This window comes from Condylura cristata, unplaced genomic scaffold (genome assembly GCF_000260355.1).
Source record: "Condylura cristata isolate star-nosed mole 26May11 unplaced genomic scaffold, ConCri1.0 scaffold00010, whole genome shotgun sequence".
Classification (NCBI taxonomy): Eukaryota; Metazoa; Chordata; class Mammalia; order Eulipotyphla; family Talpidae; genus Condylura; species Condylura cristata.
The window spans coordinates 17,057,138-17,077,618 of record NW_004567111.1 but is presented as its reverse complement, the minus strand read 5'-3'; the positions used below and the strand labels follow the sequence as shown (position 1 = coordinate 17,077,618).

At 32.6% G+C, this 20,481-nt stretch overlaps 1 protein-coding gene across 1 annotated transcript in view; it reads left to right on the top strand.

Annotated features, from left to right (window-relative positions):
* NDFIP2 (Nedd4 family interacting protein 2) overlaps window positions 1–20,145 on the top strand; it is a 55,259-nt gene extending 35,114 nt beyond the window's left edge. The window contains exons 4-8 of the mRNA XM_004680075.2: window positions 4,329–4,422; window positions 11,081–11,205; window positions 15,531–15,597; window positions 18,239–18,344; window positions 19,737–20,145. Of these exons, the coding sequence (XP_004680132.1) occupies window positions 4,329–4,422; window positions 11,081–11,205; window positions 15,531–15,597; window positions 18,239–18,342 (390 nt within the window). The 3' untranslated portion in view covers window positions 18,343–18,344; window positions 19,737–20,145. The remainder of the gene's footprint in view (window positions 1–4,328; window positions 4,423–11,080; window positions 11,206–15,530; window positions 15,598–18,238; window positions 18,345–19,736) is intronic.
* Window positions 20,146–20,481: the final 336 nt, after the last annotated feature.

Sequence of the window (20,481 nt, the reverse complement as noted above, 5' to 3'; positions counted from 1 at the left end):
AAAAAAGTGCTCAAAAACATTTTACACAAAGCTAAAGTCAGGTGAGCAATAGAGGGGGAGAGCAAGGTGTTTCTGTGTAGCACGCTCCTTTGGGTACCAGAGCCCAGCAAACAGATAGGTGAGCCCCTTTCCTGGATGGGTTTCTGTCATCTGCTGCAGCCTTTTCCATATCTACTTCTGCTTCCATACCTCAGCACACAGAGTTACAAATACACATCAGCAAATAGAGTTGGGCATTTCAGTGAAGTCAGTAAAACCCAAACTGTTATTTGTGCTTTCCCCTCAGGGAGAGGAGAGAAAGCAAGTCTATTAAGGGGTGGCACCAATACAGGATTTTTGATGCTGGGAGAACAGCATTGTGGAGAAGGAAAGTAGATAATGAAGTGTGGAGTTTCCATCAAACTGAACCCTAGGCTGCTTATTTTGTCACCCTGTACACCTGACATTTGTGTGCACGCAGTACAGTGAAGCTGAGGGACTCCTCTTACCCTGTATCTCCTAGAGGCCTTAGATTGGCGGGGGCTGCCTAAAGGTCATTAGGGACCTCAAGTCCTCTACTCCTAATTGCCGTGCAGTGACAGAGAACTCTTACGGAGAAAGTAGGAAGCTTTAGTTCTTGCTTTCTGTGCTCTGAGAAAGGCATGCAGTGATTTTACCTTTTCAAGAGAAAGCTCTGAAGAGGACGTTAGAACCCTTCCCTGTCTTTCCCAGCCCTTCATGTAGAAGGTAACGTGATCCCCAGCCTGAGCTGGGACATGTCCATAAAGGAAAGTTTTCTGTCTTCACTTACTTCTGACATTGTAACTGACTTGTGAGGAAGTTTCATAGAAAGCAAAATATAACTGTGTCAAAGAACTTAGGTCTTTTTAAAAGAAAAATCCTATAAATTCACCATGCTTTCTAATTTGGTGCTCCAACATCCTATTTTTGTATGAATTTAGTGTTCCAACAGCCTATTTGAGTGTGAATTTTTACACCTGATTCAGATTAAAAAAATAAAAAGGCAGCATTTGACTAGCGTTTGCTTGCATTCAGTTGTAAATGAGTCTTACTGGCTGAGCTGGGAGCTCACTCTCCCTGGGAGAGCGCTGGTAGCCAGGAGACTAGGAAACAAGACTCTTCTACTATTTCTGTTGCTCACGTGTAGGGTTGCTTTCTGGAGCAATTAAAGGATTTATGCAAATGAACTATTCATTTTTTAATATTTGTATGAAAATATTTGAATTTCAGTAATTCAGTGTAACAAAATTTTACTGTTCACCAGTTAGTATCATAACTGTAGTGTAGTGTTTGCTTTAGGGTAACTTGTCTTAAATTGTTTCAGTAGCTTGTCTTTTGACATAAAGACTATGTAACTAACTGTGAGCAGCTCCAGGACAGGATCTTTGTATTTACGTTTCTAATACCTGGCACATAGTTGGTGTTCAATTAAAAAAAAAGTGTGCTTTCTTTACAGTTGAGAAGTTAGGAAGAAAACACCACAGTTCAATTATAGCATAGCTTGAGTATTTTTGTGTCTTTTACCAGTTTTATGATTTATAAAGCAGTGTTTAGTGGGGTGGCTCTATCCTTCCAAAGCAGCCAGTGCCTCTGCTGGCTTTTATTTTAAATACTTATAGAGATATTTTAATGATGGATTAAAGTTCCATGGAATCAGTACATTGTAATTGAGTAGTCCTTTCTCACCAGTGAACAATTATATTATTTTCAAATATGTGTACGTGTTTCTGATGGTAATTTGCAAAATGCTTTATGCATTTTTTTATCTTCTATGATAAAATATCCATGCTTATGTTTCAAAAGATTATAAAAGATTTATATTCTGTGTAACATGCTGAGGCTGGATTTTGTTTGTTTGGGCTCATACTGTGCATATACAATTTTATTAATATGTATTTGACCATTGGCAGTCATTAAATTTACCATAGGAAAGCTGCCTAGGATACGTGACTATATTGAGGAGTCATTTTGCCCAAATAATGAAAATAAGGGATTTGAAGATCTTTTGTCTTTGTGGACAGGAACGTACATAGTGAAACTTTATGAGGGCATTGGAAGAACATCCGTGTCCTATATCCAAAGTTTTGCTTTAACTCTGCTAATTATGTGATCTTGAGCAGGATGCTTTGATGTGGCAATAAAGTATGTCTTTCTCTCTCTCTGTCCTATCAGATAAGATCTCTCATTTCCTTTAGCTTCCCTCTAGGCTTGAGAAACCCTGCTCTTTCACATTCCAAGGGGAAAGAGCTTCCCCACAAAGATAACAGCAGACTGGCCGACCACCAGGTGATGGCGCTGGCCTCAGACAAGCACCAGACAGACGCGTATATCCTAGGATGGACTTGCTGATCCTTTACCTGCCTCCTTTCCACTCCCTGGGGACTAAATCCATACCTCTGCCCTCTGTCAGAGAGCAGCCCGGTGGTCTTTCAGAGACTAGTCTGCTGCCTTCCTCAGTTTGTCACCAAATTAAACTTTTTTTCCACAAACTGTGTCCAAGGAAACCAACCAGATGGCCTTCTGGCATCAGGTTAGCTTCTCTGAGCCTCTGTGTATACTAACAAAATTGAGACATGAGTAGAAGACTGAGATTATGTATCAGGTCTGTTACTTAACTGATTACCACCTTGAAAGATCTACCAATTTGTCATTAAAACCTGAAATCTTTCATTTGAATCTTTGACATCATTTCTTTCTATTTTCTCTCTTGTTCACGCTTTTCAACTCTGACACCCTCATTGCTCTTTCTCTAATATTCCACATGTTTTTCTATCGTAAGACCTTGGTGCTGACATTCTTCTACCTGTAACATTTCTGAGATACATGTATAGCTGACTCTTCCTACCTCCTTTTAAGTCTTTGCTCAAGTGTTACGTCAGTGAGGCATGTTTGGCCATCATATTTGAAACTATATGTGAATTTCACAGCATTTCTCAACATCCTATTCCTTATAATTTCTTTGTAGAGCACGGTTAACGGTTAAATAGGTAAATGATTTATTATGTCTTTGATGACTCTCAGGCTCCCTATACTAGAAATAGGCCCCAGAGAAGCAAGCATCTTGGTTTTATGTACTCTCATGTATCCCAAGTACCAGCAAAGGAAAGCTTTGTATAATATATGTATTTTTCCAATATTCGTTGAACATTGGAGTTTTTAATGTACTTTTCAGAGAATGCTCTGTATTTATATGCAGATTCATTAATGTGCTAATGTAAAATTTAATACACAAAAAGTATTATATTGTACAAATGCTTTTTACCTAATGTATCTGGAGATTGTCATGAGAATAGTCAAAATTTGTTCTTTTAGGTTTTAAAATTTTTACATTGCTTTCTGAATTTCATTAGATAGGTTATATAATTTACACTTTATTTCTACGTCAAGAATTGTGAACATCTGAGATTTATCCTACTTGTAAACTAACAACTGATACATATGTCACAGTTTCTTGGATGATGACAGATGATAAAAGAGTTAAATCAGAGATACAGTTTTTACTATTCACAGCAATGGTGCTAGCCTAAAGCAGAAGCATTTTCTTCTCTCACTTCCCAAGCCTATGCCCCAAAGGTCAAGTCACAGCAGGCCAACCATGCCATCATGTGGAGCTTGGAAACCCAACTTTCAGAAACCCAGAATTTTCCAATGATGAATAAGTGTATCCACACTTCTGCTCTGGAGATGCATTATTTCCTTCTTAAAAGTCATCTGTGATATAAACATTCTTCAAAAGATAGTATAATAAAGCAGCCAGTGTCTCTTCCTGGGAAGATAGACATTGACTTGTAGACTACTCACAGTAGTCTACTTCTGATGGGTATTTAATTATATTTAATATTTTGTTCTTACTAACATTGCTGCAAATGAGTTATCTGGAATATATCATTTCTTCTAAGTGGAGAAAATATTTGCATATCCTTACAATATATTTTGAAAAGCTGCAATTGCTGGGTCACAGGGTGTAAACATTTTTATCGTTGACAGTTATTGCTACATTGCCAACCATAGCAAGCATACTAATTTATATTTCACCACTGAGTATGCAAGTTCCTATTTCACATTATACAGCCATGTCACATTTATCTTTATTGATAGCATTTCATTAGGGTGGTGTTATTTATTCAACTTTTATGTTTCTGTGTTTATGAGTTACTACTGCTGGTATTTACTGTGCACCAGACATTGTAGTTAATTATCTCATTTTGTCTATATCACAAACTGAAGACAGTAGATTTTATTTAAATCTTGTCTTTACATTTAGGGTAATAGAGTTTTAATTATTTTAGTGATGTATACTTAGCTATATTTAATGTTAATTTTTATAGATTCAGGAGGAAGAATGTCCACCAAGAGATGACTTCAGTGATGCAGACCAGCTCAGAGTGGGTAATGATGGGATTTTCATGCTGGCATTTTTCAGTAAGTCTTAATTCTGCTCTAAACTTTTTTTTTTTTGAACTTACTGTTTGTATATATGTTTAATGTAATTTTGTGGAGAAAGCAGATAATGTTAGCTTCTATCTATCTTGTTTAAAATGAAGTTGTTCCTGATTTTGAACTGTGTGATCATGTGTTATATTACAAATCCTAGAATTTATTAAAACACTTGCCTGGTAACTACCTATTAAAGTCATTATACAGTCTGACTGTACAGATATAAAAAGCTAAATTTATTATGAGAATGCTGCAAGTCTATTTAGTGCTGTAGGTACATGTTGAATAAATCTATAAATTCTGCTTTGCAGATAGAGGACTTAATTTAGTGCCTTTGAACTAAAGAGGAAAGTTGGAAAAGGAGCCTTGCTTTTTAATTTGTGTTATAGTTCAACTGGTAACCCTTTATGTAGATAACAAATTTCCCATATTGTTTACAAAATTAGTGCAAACATTAATTTTCATATTTTTGTCTTTTGAGAAAACATATTTGAAAATAGTTTCAGTTTATGGTGGTGTTTTTAATTTAAATCCTTGTTATAAGTAAATATTATTTAATATCACCTAGTGACTGTTATTTTTTTCTATTACCATATTTTACTTAACCCTACTATCTTCTTTTTAATTTTTACTATTTAGATTTGAAAATATTTCACCGATGAGCAGTGTTGTAAATGCATGGTGACCTAAAAACTTGATTCTTTTTTTTGCAATGTTGGTATTATAAATGTTTATATTTCAGTATATTTAATATAAATTATCTTTTACATTTCTATAACTTGTATTTTACTGCTTCATATTCCAGAAATATTAAACTAATATTATAAGAGTAAAGTTATAGATTATTTTTTACTTTCATTTATTGATTTTTTTTTTGGTGGGCTGGAGCTTATTTGTTGGAGAAGCATAGATTTATTTGTAATTACTACCACCTAGTGGTTATCCTGCAAATTGCAATTTGCTCCATTTTCCATGCTTAGTGAAACAACTCATTATCTAGGTTCTATCTATTGTCAATTTTTAAGATGCCTACGTAGATTTTATTTAATGCATTTTATAACTTAAGCACTTTAGGTTGTATACACTGTACAAATAAAACCATAATAAACCACAATATCAGTAGGATTATTTTAATTAAAACTTTTGCTTTAATTCTTGCCTTCTCTGTTTTCAGTGTTTGCATTTTAGTCTTTACCACATGTAATTCTAAAAAAGTTTACTCACAAATTTGGTTAGATAATTTCTTGTCCTTGTTCAGAAAATGTAAAGAAAATGTAAAGAAATGTAAAGAAAGTATATAATCATTGCTAGTGTTTCTATTTCTTAGAATCCCTTTTAAGTATCATCACGAAATACCTCATGCATGCTTAACCTTGTTTTTATTTCATCTTTTTTTTAAAAAAAATTTAAGGGACTAGAAAAGAAATAAGTTATTTGTAAGTTGAATCCTAGAAGTTAAGATTTGGTTCATTGGAGAGTTGCCAGTCTGTGGAAATTATCTTGAACTCTAGTACTTAAACATGTAATGGGCTCTGTTTAGAAAATTTTTCCCTCAAGGTTTATTAGCTTTTATATCATGTATGAATCATTATATCAGTGTGTTATAGCAGTAATTAATCACTTTAATTATTCAATCTTATTCTTGAATCATAATTAAAGAAAAATTAAGTTATTTTTGACTTTAAAAAGGAATTGGAAGAGTTTTGAAACATGAATTCCAATTTATAAGAAAATGGCAGACTGTCTTCCAGAGTGGCTGTACCATTTTGCATTCTCATTAGCAGTGAATGAGATTTCCTGTCCCTCTGCATCTTCAGTAGCATTTGATATTGAGATTGGTGGTATTTTTCATAGCTTTACTATGCATTTTCTAGTGTAATGATGTTGAACATTATTCAGCAAGTTCTTTCTATGGACCAGTCATAAAAGCTATATAGAACAATTGATCTGTTTGCGTACCACACATTGATAAACAATACATTGAAGAGTTGTTTTGTCTATGTGAAATGTGCTTTCATACAGTTTTTGGGGTGACATAGGTGAACCAAAAGGAGAGTATCTAAAAATTGTTTAAGTATAACTTAAGAAATTCATACAGTATTTGTAAATAATTTGTGAGTAGTATGTTTTATTCAGTTGTTTTGCTTACAAGCAAAGGGATTTTTTTTGTCACCTTGTTGCTTATAATTGGGGGGAATCTCTTCAGGCTAATAAGTGGTTAGCTTAATGATTTTACTAGTAACTAATAGTCTAAACAAAGAATGCCCAAATGTAATACAGAAATTTACCTTGTGCAATTTTGAATTAAGAATACTAAAGTTGATTATTTTTTGTCTAGGAACTTAATATGGATTTTTTCCATGTCAAAAAAATTAATAAGTACTTATTAGTTTTAGAATTTTATATATATATATATTTTCATAGTTTTCATTTTCAAAGCAAGTATGAAATTTTTAAAAGTTTATAATTTCTTAATCTTTATTTTGGAGTAGTTTTCATACTTACAGTAAAGTTGCAAAAATTTGACAATTTCTAGCTAACTTTCAAGCACTTTTTCCAAGTGTTAACATTTTATGTAACTTCAGCCCAGTGATCAGTATTAGAAAAATGACAATAATGAAGTACTACTGACTAGTGGGGATAGACATTATTTAAATTTTGCCAGTCAGCAACCTTTTTGTCCACTAATGACCTTTTTCTTGTTCAGAATATCACTTAGGATTAAGCATTGTTTTTTTTTTTTTTTTTTTGCTGTGTTTCCTAAATCTGCTTTGATCTGGAATACTTTCGTTTCCTAACTTTATTTACTTTATTTCTTATAACTTTGATTCTTTTGAAGAGTATTAGCTAGTTGTTTTGTAGAATGTCTCTCAAGTTAGCTTTTATCTAATGTGTCCTTAAAAAACTAGATTCAAATTATGTTTGTTGTTTTCCAAGAATACCTCAGAAATGATGTGCACTTCTAAGAGTATCATATCAGGAGGCAGTGATCAGGGTGTATGTTAATTACTGGTGATACAAATATTAGGCTAAGGTGGTATTTGCCAGTTTTCTTCACTATAAAGTTGCTATTTTTCCCTTTCTAATAATAATCTTGTAAATTTAATGGCTAAACTGTAGCATACAATACTGCCTTTTTAGGTTTTAGGTTTTTTTTTTGTACATACTTTGGAAAGTATGTACAAGTATATCACTGGACACTTGAACGCGCCAGTCCTAGGTTTTTATTTGCTTGTCTTGTAACTTCATGTGGAGCTTCCTAAATCTCATTTTGTTCTTTTGTAATATGGAATAGATTCTGACCTTGTCATTAAAAAACTAGTATGAGAATCAAATGAATTAAAATATATGAAATATTAATTATAGAGTGTTCTTTCCCTGTCTTTAACTGGAGATTCAGTTACTTTTAGTAATAAATAATAATATTTTAAGGGATAGGCAACCTTCTTTCATGTCATTAACCTGTCTGAACCGGCCTGATTAGCTTTTTTACAAAGACGGGCACTCTAAAGATGATTTAGACATGAAGAGTCAGGACAACACTTAGCATTCTTTACTGACTTTTCTGGGTTAATTGCCCCACTTCTTTGCTGCTTGCTCCCTAAAAACTCACTTTGAGGACTATAGACTGTATAAGTCTGTTGATTCTTTAGGTTCCATCTTGGGCCTTGCCATATAGGGAATAGAAAAAGAAGAACAAATAAAACCAGAAGCTAACAGAAGGAAAGAAATAATAAAATTCAGAGCAAAAATAAATGAAATAGAAAATGAAAAGCAAGGAAATTGAAACAGCAATTCAGTCTCCCCAAAACAAAAAGCCTAGGGCCAGATTGTTTTGCTCTAGTGAGTTCTACCAAATCTGCAAAGACAAACTAATATCTACATTTCTCAAAGTCTTCCAGAATTTTAAGAGGGAATGCTTACAGAAGTATTTTAGTTGGAAATTAATTTTCTTACAATTCTGTAGATTAGAAATCCAAAATGAGGGTACTGGAAAAGTTGATTTCTGGTGAGAATTCTCTTTCTTCCTTACAAATGACTGTTATTTTGGTATGTCATAACGTGGTCTTTCCTCTCTGTGTGTGTAGAAAGAGAGTTCATTGAGTTCCTTACTCGTCCTTCATAACATAACAATTCTCTCAGGTTAGGACTCTACCCATGTGACCTCACATAATCATGATTACCTCCCTAAAAGGCCGATCTCTAAATACTGGAACGTTCTGATTTCAGCTTGGTAGTTGAGGATCACAGTTTAGTTTATTACAGACTGTATTACATTAACACAGGTTAAAGATAAACATACTGGTGGCAGAGAGCGAAAATAGAATATGATGGCTTAGAAAAGATTTTTCTCTTTTGTATTTTGTTCTTGGAATGCATGCAATGAGATTTCTAATAGTAGTAAGTCTGATTTTGAAGGAACTGTACTTAATTTTTTTTCCCTCCAAAATGAGAAGCATACCCACATCAAAGGTAGATACTTTTTAAGTATTTTGCTGTTTTCAGCTTTCACCATCAATGCTTTCTATGTTTTAACAACATGACATGCTTAGAAAATAATAGAATATTTATAGCATACTGGAGTAAAGGTGCTGTTGGCTGGCGGGAGTCAGCTCTCTGTCCCAGGCTTCCCCTGCCTGCCCTACAGGCTGAGAGGTGAGAACTGTTATTAACAACAGTCTGTAATTACACAGTATAACACACCAGGTGGGAATTTCTACAACATTTGTTGTTGCAAATTCTTTATTTTAAGTAGATACCGAATTATATTTTGGTTGGTTAAGTGATATATTTTCCCCTACAGGCTAACACACATTGTCAGTTGAATATAGTGCAGCTGTTTCCATTAATAGAATGTTCTATTTTCGGGGGGTGTCCAGTATAGTAGCTACAGATCACATGTGGCTGGCTGTTGAGCATTTGAAATGTGGTGTGACTGAGGAATTTTTAAATTTTATATAGTTAAAAAAACTTAAATGTGAATAACTACCTTGTAGATCAGAATGAGTTACTTGGGCAGGAGGAAAAAAGTGTTATTAGTGGCATTGGGTAGCACAGGTAGAAAGGATATTAAAGTACTGAACAGTATTTTGGCTTGAAATTAAAGAAAGCAGAGAGTAAACAAGCTTTATTTCCAGGAGTGTTTCCTGGAATTGTTTCACAGAAAAGATAGAACTTACTTGTAAAGTGAGAGCTCATTAGTAGTAATGATATCTAATATTTATGTAGCCATCACCTGGTGCTAGGTTTTGCACTAAGGTAGATTTTGCACTAAGGTTTTACATTCATGATGTCACTTAATATTTTATCAACCTTATGAAATAGGTGCCCTTATAGGTCAGAGAACTGTGGTTCACAGAAATCAGTAGTGAGTCCAGGCCACCTTGAGTGAGTGGGGCACACGATTCAAACCCTTTCTCTGTTTCAAAACTCACTCTTCACTGCTGCACTGTATTCCACCTTCCCCAGCTGTTCAAGACAGCTGAGAGTAGAGGACTTTAGAAAGGAAGAAATTACTTGAGAGAGAGAACTCCTTCAAAGAAATAGCTATTTCAGTTAAACTTATCCTAAAGTGTTAGCTTTTTCCTTGAGCTCTGTGGAATCAGATTTTTAGATAATTTGCTTTGTTTTCCCTGAGGGTTGGTTGAAGAGGCTCAACTTGGTCTTTACAACTTTTGATAGGATGGCTATTTTTATTTTGACGATACAGATCTCTTAGACACAAACTGGACACTCTCATTACATCTCAAGAACTTGTGTCAGTGGTTTTGACTGCAAGAAATTGGACACTCTTCAGCTCTTTTTTTCAAATGGGAAATTATGTCAAAAACAAAATTCATGGATAAGCTTATCTCAGGGATAGAGCACACCAGTGTTGTGACTGGCGTTCTTTGCTTTTCCTCACACTCTCCATATTTTGGAGTGATATTTAATCTCAGGTTGATAGCATGATCCCAGAGGGAATTCCAGATACTATGTCCAAACATGTCATTAAAGAGCAGAGCAAGGACCGTTTCTTTTCTTTTTTAAAAACAGATTTTTATTGTAGAAATCTTCAGGTATATATAAATTTGGGCAATAGTTTGATAAATGTCCATCACCCAGCTTCAGTAGTGATTTAGAGTCACTGCTATTTAACCTGTATATTCCACCTTCCCTTCTCTTGCTGTGTTTATAAGAACCAATGTGTTTTACAAGTCCTGTTAAAAAGAGTGATTGGCAAGGATTGTAGACCCACTTTAATTCCCCTCTCCTTGATACCCCTTTCCTGCCCAAACTACTCAGGACCTAACATCTGTGGAGTAAGGGAGGGTGGAGCCTTCCCTCAAACACAGACTGTAGAGGTAGGTCGGTTATCAGGGAGTATACAAAGCAAATTTTGTTAGGTATGAAGAAGAGATGATGTTTGCTCTGGGAACCATATTTACAAATTATTTCATTCGTTGACCAAAGTGACAAGAGACCAAACTTACCCAGTTTTTAATGTATAGGCAAATAGTGAATACATTTACAAAAGTTATTTTTTAAAAAGGCTTACTTGGTATTGAGAGACTTGTTTTTTCTATTGAGACTGCTTTTTCTATTAATATTGTCTCTTAATTTGTTTCCAAGATGTGATCTTTAAACAAACTTTCTCTTTTAGTGGCATTTATTTTCAACTGGCTTGGATTTTGCTTATCCTTCTGTATCACCAATACCATAGCTGGAAGGTATGGTGCTATCTGTGGATTTGGTCTTTCGTTGATCAAATGGATCCTTATTGTCAGGGTGAGTATCTTCATATCCACTTTTATCTCTAAAATTAAAATTTCTTAGGTAGTTTATAAATGTTCCTTTTGGGGGTATGTGAATTCTATTATTTTGAGACTTGCTCTTCCTATTATTATAGTGACTTCAGTGCGAACATGCTAAAATTTTATATGACAGCTTGTTTTAGTACACAGGAAAAGACTTGAAATTAGAAAAACTTAAGTTTGAATCTCAACTTCTTTATATCTATGTTTTAACTTGAAATTTTAGAATTGTTTTAAGTTTTGGTTTCTTTATAATAATAGGCTTATCATAGGTTTTTTAAAAAGAATTTTTGTGAGTTATGGAAATAATAAAAGCATTTTGCCTAGTTTTTGTGTAACATACATATGTATTCAGTAAATCATGGTTATTAGTTATTGTATGATACAGACATTCCTTAAATCATTTGAAGTGTAAAATCTACTAATTAGTTGACTTAACTCCTCATTTCCATTTTTTTAGTAGCATTAAGAGTTCAGGAGTAAAGTATAGGTCTTTGAAGTGACTTAGAACTTTCTTTTTTCCCTTTATGTTTCGTTTAAGATTTTCCCTTATTTCCTATTCTAGGAAATTATGTTTTATCTAGCTATATTTTATCATTTATATGATGGTGTATAGGAAAACAATAAGTCTTTTTGTTATCCCATCTCAACAATTTCTAGTCCCAAAATAGTTTTCTGTAAAGGTCACACAGGCAGTAGTATTGTTTGTATGATCTTCCGTCAGCTCTTTATTTTTTCCTCATAAAGACCCCTGTTGCTTCCTTTTTCATAAAACATTTTTTCAAAATAAGGCCTAGGAGAATGATCAAGTAAGGCTGTTTATTGTTTTGATAAGTCTAAAAGCTACTCCCACATTTAAATGCTGTTATATAGTTAATAATATTGTATTAAACATTATTTCTTCAAATAACATTTATTTGAACATTGACTTCTAATTGAATGACGTAGATCCTCAAAATTTCAGTTGAATGATAGGTCTGATATGTCAGCTTCTCCTAATTCTTTATAAACTTCAGTTATGTACCTGCCTTATCAATTTGATTTAAAAATTACCCATATAAAAACTATGGACTTCATGAGTCCATTATTTAAAATTTTTTTTTTAATCTCTCCAGGTTTTCACTAATCCTATCAGATCAGATTGCAGGTTTTAGTTATTAATAACTTGATTCTTGGTTGGGACCTGATTAAATCCTGAGTCATTGTAAAACTTGCTCCCTGGCAGATTCTTGTTCTAATTTTATTTCAAAAAATGTAAAGTGGTGGCCCTTCCTGGTGGCGCAGAGGGTTAAAGCACTGCACTGAGAAGTTAAAGCCACTTCCGCATGAGTTCAATCCCTGCCTGCCCCGGAGGTGACCACATGGCGTGGCAGACCTCTCCTGACCTGCCCGCTGCTCCCCTCAGCAGTGTACTTCATCAGTCGGCCTGTTCTGTTTCTCACTCTGTTTCTGGTGAAGCCTCTCGCCACTCCTGAGCCTCTGGCCTGTACCCCAGTTCTGTATGTACAAATAAATAAATCTTAAAAAAAAAAAAAGTAAAGTGGGTTCCCACCATGACTATAATAAATCAGTGAGATGTTATAAAGCATACTACTGTTGAAAAAGTTTTTACTAGAAAAAGTTCAAGAGTGAGACGTAGTCATGTCGAACTTTGGTTGTTAGTAATAGAATTAATTCAGATGACATTTCTCATTTATGTTACAGAAAATAATTTGAATATATTTTTTCAGTTCTTCTAAATATGTAAATTTATCATTCTAGATGCTCATTTTTTCATAAACCCCTAGTTGAGAAGGGGAGAAATTACCTAGTAATTACCTTCACATATTGTGATAGGGGTGGGGTATATAAATTCAAAACTGAAGCTTTTCAAAGTTTTGTAAGATATGTACTCTCTATCAAGTTTGATCATCAAAAGTGTTTAGTTTATCTTTAGAATACCTTGACTGAGTTAAAGTTATGATTGTACCTTTTGTGTATACTGAGAATTGACATAAGAATTTAAAAAGAACTTTTGTATAAAATAACACAGCTGCCATTTATTGTGCACTAAATATGTTCCAGGCATAGTTCATTGCATACATGAAATTCTTTACCCCTATCTGAATCAGTAATGCTAGTGACATCTAGTCACTTTGTTGATGATGAAACTAAGAATAAAAAAAGCCTGATAACTTCCTCAATATTCTGTAGTTTCTGTAGGGATTAGAGCCTTGCCTGGTTTGAATTCAGTGCCTGTTTTCTTAATTATGTTTTGCTTCTATGACACTATACTTTGACTTTTATTATGATGCTGCAAACAATAAATTCTCTTTGCAATTTAGTTTTGAGAGAAAGGTTTTCTCCCCAAACCTGGTGTTTTCCTTTTATTACGATAATTTATAAATTACACTGCTGCTTTACTTTTTTGTTTCTAAACTGCCACGCATCTCAGATTTAACATAATTATCTTTAGCTCAAGATCCTGATATTTTTTCAGTCTAAGGCTTTTTGATGTTTTTATTGTTTCCTTAAAATTATTTAATAAAACTAGCAAGTCTTTTTGAAAATAGGATATAAGCAATAAATATTGATGTTAAGTTAATAAAATAAAATCAGATACATTCTCATTGTTGATTCCCCCCCACCCCAAATTTCTTTTCAGCAGCCTCTGATTAGCCCATCAACTTGATTGACTTACTTATTTAAAAAAAACAGTTTATCAACTTGGCTCAACCTTATGGTGTTAGTATTTTTAAACACTTTTGATGACTTAGTAAGGAATTTAAAAATCTTATTAATTTATTAGTTTACATAGTCTTTGACTTCAAGGTGAAGGTAGTTCATTATTTAGCTTAATTTTCTGTCTGTTAGTAGGTAATGTTATACATTAGATTATTTAAAAATTAGAAAATTTTGTTCTATAGCATCTAAAGTTTCTATGAAAATTTTTTATTTCCATTTTTAATCACTAGAATAAAATTTAGTGTAGTGCAGTCCTACTTTACAAGCTATATTTTTCCAATATTTTAGTTTTTCCCTTGTTGTATATGTATTTTAAAGTTCCCAGAGTCTGCTGGATTTGCATCTTTAATGGTGCTTAAAAATTTCCAAAATGCTAAGCAGAAAATTTACATCATCGCTCATTTATTAATTGCAAGACATCCTGTGAAAATACTTAAATGGTTTTTACAAACAGACTTAGATAACCTTTAATAGATATGTTTCCTCAACAGTGACATAATTTACAATTTCTAAGCATTTTTGCTATCTTTAGAGCTATAAGCTTTATAAGTTCTAAAGCTATATGTTTTTAAACTTTATGGAAATTTTCCAGTAATAGTTGGAAATAATTACCTATGAAGCTGGAGATAATTTTAAATGATTTCAAATTTGAAGGCAAATTTGTACTTATGAAAAATCAATTTTAGCTGAATCAGATTCAGTTGTCCAATGGGAACAGAATAGATAAAACAAGTCTATTTTTTGTATTTTTTGCGTAAGTATTTATTTATGGCATTGTCTAGTTGCTAATGGGTAAAAGGGCAGAATTATCTGAAATAACTCTGTAGACAATTAGACTGATTCTTTAAACTTTTAAATGGCAAATCATTGATGTCTGGAGTCTCACATGGAAATATACCTGTGTCCACTATCATTGAGCTCCGCCTTCCATCTGTTTGTTCATATTCTCATTTCACAGAGAATATAAAACTGTCTACTATGGCCACTAATAGGAACTGTTGAAATGCCACTTCAAGGTTCATTTAGCTGTTTTCAACTCACGGTTGGGAACTGAATGCTGGAGCATCTAGTTTGAAAATAAAAAGACTCTAATGAGTTGGGGGTCTTTATGTGCCTAGTATTCTTGGCAGTGATTAACAGTAGGGGGTGTACAGAAGGTCAAAAGCTTTTCTTTTTAGAGGTCAGTAGAACATCCCCATCTGATAAGATTAAACTAATGTGGCTTTTGGTGTTAATATCTAAAGCAGCAGGTTGCTGTAGTGTGCTTGGGACAGTAGTTGTGGCTTTGAGAGATTATGAAGAAAGAACTGACGTGAACTCTTTAATGGATTCAGATTACATAGCATGTATCTATCATTCTTACAAGCAGTTTGAACTTGTTTCTGATAAATATTTTTGCATGAATTTGCTATTATATGCATTCTCTCCCTCAAATATACATGTCCTGCTGTATTTCCTCATTTTTATAATGTTTTCAAGTGCTTACCATTACTTGAGGTATCATGAGGCAGACTAATTCACAATTTTCAATTTAGCTATGCGAGCATTGCTAATGTATTTGTGTTCACTCCACAGTTTTCTGATTATTTTACTGGATATTTCAATGGACAGTATTGGCTTTGGTGGATATTTCTTGTACTTGGTAAGCTAACTTTTAATACACTTCAGTTTTTTAATTTGCATTTAGTTTAATTTTTTAATTTCATGAAATTATAAGGTATAAATAAATTGTTGCCACTTACATAATTTTTCTGTGATAGATAAATTCATATGTTTAGATATTCAAATAATCTATGTAATACTTTAGATTTTCTTGATTTAAAATCCAGAGCCTGCCAGTTAAAAAATTGATAGTTTTTGAGTACTACAAAATTATTATTGAATAATTGAATACTGAAAAATTTTTATATTTCTAGCATGATTACAAAATGTCTTCAGCATTCTTCTTTGAATATACGTGTGCATTATCTCTTTTCATGAAATTGACAGTAGAATAGTTTTATCCATTCTCTTATTTTTGGATCATGGAAACCTGCTTTACACTTTTGAAATGTGTCCTACATTAATCATTATTCAGCCAGGCATAGGAAAGACTTCATGGCTAGTGATCACAGAACTTCTGCTGTGTTGTCTTCTTATTAGGTATGTCTCTTCACTGATATTGATGAATTCTATGATTTTCCAATTTGTGTTCCCTGCGGTTTTTACTTCAGATGTTTGCTAATTATGTTAATTATTGCATTATAACTTTAGTCCACATTTCAAACTTACTTACTGGAATGAATGCATTTCTTAGGTTTAAAAGCCTGCATTTCTCCAGTAATTATACTGAAAGTACTAGTGTTTCAGTAGGTGGCAGTGTTCTCTTTGAGTTTTTATTTAGTCATGCTATTTGGCTCTTCAGGATCCTTTGGGATACAAATTCTTAGTGATTATTTAAGTTCCTAAATCCTATATTCTTTCTTTAATAGCTACAGTGAAATTATTCTAAATGTGTTGTAACTTTATTGGAGAATCAGTCTCATACAAACATTTGCCAGCTTACATTGCTGATTTTGTTTTGACTTCATGAATGCTGTGTTCCTTGAACTTACTATGTAAAAGTAAGAAATGTAAATAAATAAAGCCTGTTAAGCATATTAAATGAGTATAAGTAAAAGTAAGAAATGTAAATAAATAAAGCCTGTTAAGCATATTAAATGAGTGTATTTAATATAATAGGAGGCAGAGAGAATGCAGAAGACAACCCCAGTTCACATCGGAGCCACAGTGTTTGCATTTATTTTGCATTATTATGTGAAAATTTAATCCATGATAAAAATGTTGCTCTCACATATACTTGAACGTTCAGCACATTGTAGAACTCCAAGAAACAATAACTGTTGAGTGATTGATTTCTAGGTACGAGTTGGCTTATTTTAGAAATGTCTGAGAACAAAATCTCTTTCAGAATAGCATTTTCATAGAAGAAAGAAGGGATATCACAAATAATTTGGTTAACATTTTTCAGTACTATTAATTTTTTATGTTTGGATCATAATACCATTATCTTTGAAATGCATCTGGAAGGGCACGAAGGTGGGATTCAGAGTGAGCCACAAATGGAGGGTTAGGGTATGGGAAGCTGATGGACTCAGATTTTGCTGAAATTTGTTTCACTTGTTTAAGTTGTTATTTGTGTATCTTTTCTCCAATCTATTATAACCATGCTTCTTTTTTTTTTTTTTTAGTATGTTAATCACTGTGTTGGAGTTGCAATAAAAATTTAGTTTGGGACTTCGTATTTTAAGCAAACAGACTACTCTTCCTAGGGAAGAAGGTTGCTTTTTATGTTTTTGCCTCCCACCGTTACCTGGTTAAAAATTTACTGGAGTTAATAAATGTTTCTCTTAGAATTGTATTCTTACATGTATCAAAGGCTTACCTCCAGTAATAATGCTTTTATACTTAGCTAAGGTTTTTCATCTGAGACTTTGAAGCATTTCACAGGCATTGTTTTATTAATATGAAAAATACCTGTGATGTAAATGGTTACTTGAAAATGCCACTTTACAATGGAGAAAACTGAAATAAGTATTACCCAGATCATTCAAGGAATCACTAGAGCAGCTAGTGAGCAGTTGTTTCTTAAGTATTCTTTCCTGATTCCTCTTAATATTTATTATAAATTAATTTTTTACTACAATTTGAAAATAAGGACTAGTAGTTAAAATTATTTACATAATGAACATTTCTTGAAGTACAGACTTTACAGAGGATGGACATTTGATATTGCCATACAGGTTTATTGATTTTATCCTATGATTGTTAGCGGTTACATGAATATATTTTCTCTAGAATACTTTATATAAGTAAGCATATTTTTGCTTAGCAGTTAAGATTAATTGAAATTTTTGTTCTAAAGTAAGATTTCCGTGAGTTGAGTTTATTTAAATATATTAGATGACTTTGTAATTTAAATTGATATATACATATATATGTTTGTAAATGTGTACATTAAAAATGTATGTATTTTGGATTTTTGTGACTGACTTCACTTTAATTTTTATCCTTTTGTTATACCTAGGTTTAACAAATTGAAAAAATTGGGGGTGTCACTAACATTTTATTATATTTCCTCATAATGGAGCTCTCTTTATTGTGTAAGGTATTCTGTGGAATGAAGGAATCCTACATATTAAAATTCCTTAAACTAAGAAAATCTTGTTATAATTATTTAAAATTTATCATGCTCCCTTTCTGTATAAGAACATAATACATATATATTATTTCAATCTCCTCAGGTCTGCTTCTTTTCTTCAGAGGGTTTGTTAATTATCTAAAAGTCAGAAACATGTCTGAAAGTATGGCAGCTGCTCATAGAACAAGATACTTCTTCTTGCTATAGAGGTAAGACATAGTAACATGTTAACCGTCCTCTCCCTTTGTTTACACACATTCACCAAACACTTGCTGTTTACTGTGTACTTGCGTTGTTTACTCAGATTTAGCATTTAATGTGTTTTTATACTATTAACCAGTTTGTTCATTGAAATTTAGGAAGTTTAAGAAAACTTTGAGAATTTCTAAATTCTAAAATTCATAAATTTAAATATATAGTGACTAAATGGAAACTTTAAATGAGACTTTTAAAACTTTAAAAAATTGACTTACAAGACGTGCCAAGTAGTCATCACACAAAATTTGAAGGCTTGAGAAACAAAATATGACAATGCACTTACATAGAAGGGATGGTGTTTTTGCACAAAACAGTGTGATTCCACATAAACATCTGGTGAAAAAACAAAAATTCTGTTTGAAAAGCAGTTTGCCATGTACATGTTCTGACCTTAACAAACTGGATTAGAGTAAAAATTACATGAAGAAAATAGAACAGGGAACTCTGTTACTGCTTTTTTAATGTTGACAGTTTGTATGAACAGTGCAGTCTATAGCTTAAATAAAGAATATAAGGAACTGAGCAGAGGTTGTTTTACTAGCTAACCCAGTGGTTTTCTGGAAGCTTTGTGTATAGTACTCACATTTATTTATTGTGCACTTATTATCTTTACATAAAAATACCTCATATCTTTATTCCTTAGCCTGTTTCACATCTAGAATTAATTTGAACATTTAAAGTATTTGAACTGCAGAAGCAAAATGTTTACTGAAACAATTTCTGAATGTAAGTGCAAGTAAATGTTTCATGGCTACTATACCAGAGTATTCATTTTATAAATAGTGTGGTTTGTGATTTTGTTACTTAAATTGTTTTTATCACTTATACGTACTCTTTCTGCTGACGAGTACAGTGAATACAGTTGCTTTTCTGGGACATATTAAAGTACCACTTTAAATGCCTTGTTAAGGTTCCTACCTTTCATGGAAGGTGTCACTTTTTTTTTTTTTTAAGCCAGTATAATGCACTTGCAAGCAGTTACATTAAGAGTGTCAATATTAACTGTTAAGGTAAATGGCAAAGTAATTTTACTTCTTCAACTGATGTTCTGTGAATAGTCAGTCTGAATATCTTTTTTGCATTTTTAAGAGTTGAAATATGATGTAAACATTTTTTACACGTAACATTTTTTACACTTCTCCTACAGAAGCTTTAAAGCCTAGAATACATTCTGCTATATGTTACTTTGTTGTCTCTAACAAAAGAATATTATATACTTGATGTAATGTTACAATTGGGTTTTTGCTGTATTGTTTGTAATATTTAATATTTACACTATATATTTTGTTATTTATAAATTCAACTTAATACATATTAAGATTAATTCTTTCTTTGTTCCCTAGACTGCATCAGCTGGACATTCCTTTCTTACACCAATGTGAAATTTCCAGATCATCGAAACCTACAACTTTAACAGGATAGAAGACTACTAATAACAAAAGCCAAATTAGTGAAGAAAAGTTAGAGCTTCAAAGTGGAATGACAGGGTGGTTCATATTTTAAAACCATTTCTGCTCATTCTCTTAAGTATTTATATTTCATTTGTTTTGCACATTAGCATATGTGCCCATTGAAAAGATTTTCCTATACTTGAAAGAAACAAAGTTGTAGCAGTAAAATTCAGTCACATTTGGTTAATCAGTGTTTGATATAATTGAAAGAGTTGAGTGGAAAATGGTCTTCCAGCATGTAGATGCCAGTGACTTCTGAGCTGACATTTAGTATAATAAAAATGAAATTATTAACCATGTCCAATACTATAGTTTCTGGTCTTAGATTTATCTAATAGCTCTATACATGAAATATCCTTTGTTATATATAAAGAAGTTTTTTTTGAGACTTAAAGTGCTGATTATTAGACAGGCTTTGTCAAATTTTTGAACATGATCTCTACATTATTTAGCAAAGCTCTTTGTGTAAATAACCATGCACAAATTTCTTTCTTCATTGTTTTCTTAGAAATTGTGTCTAGGTATCTTTTCATTAATTATAAATTAAGTGAACTTAATATATAGAAAAAATTTGGATGTTACAGATAGAGTTCTTTTTTAGAACAAATTTTAAGCAAATGTGAGTATTCTACATGTC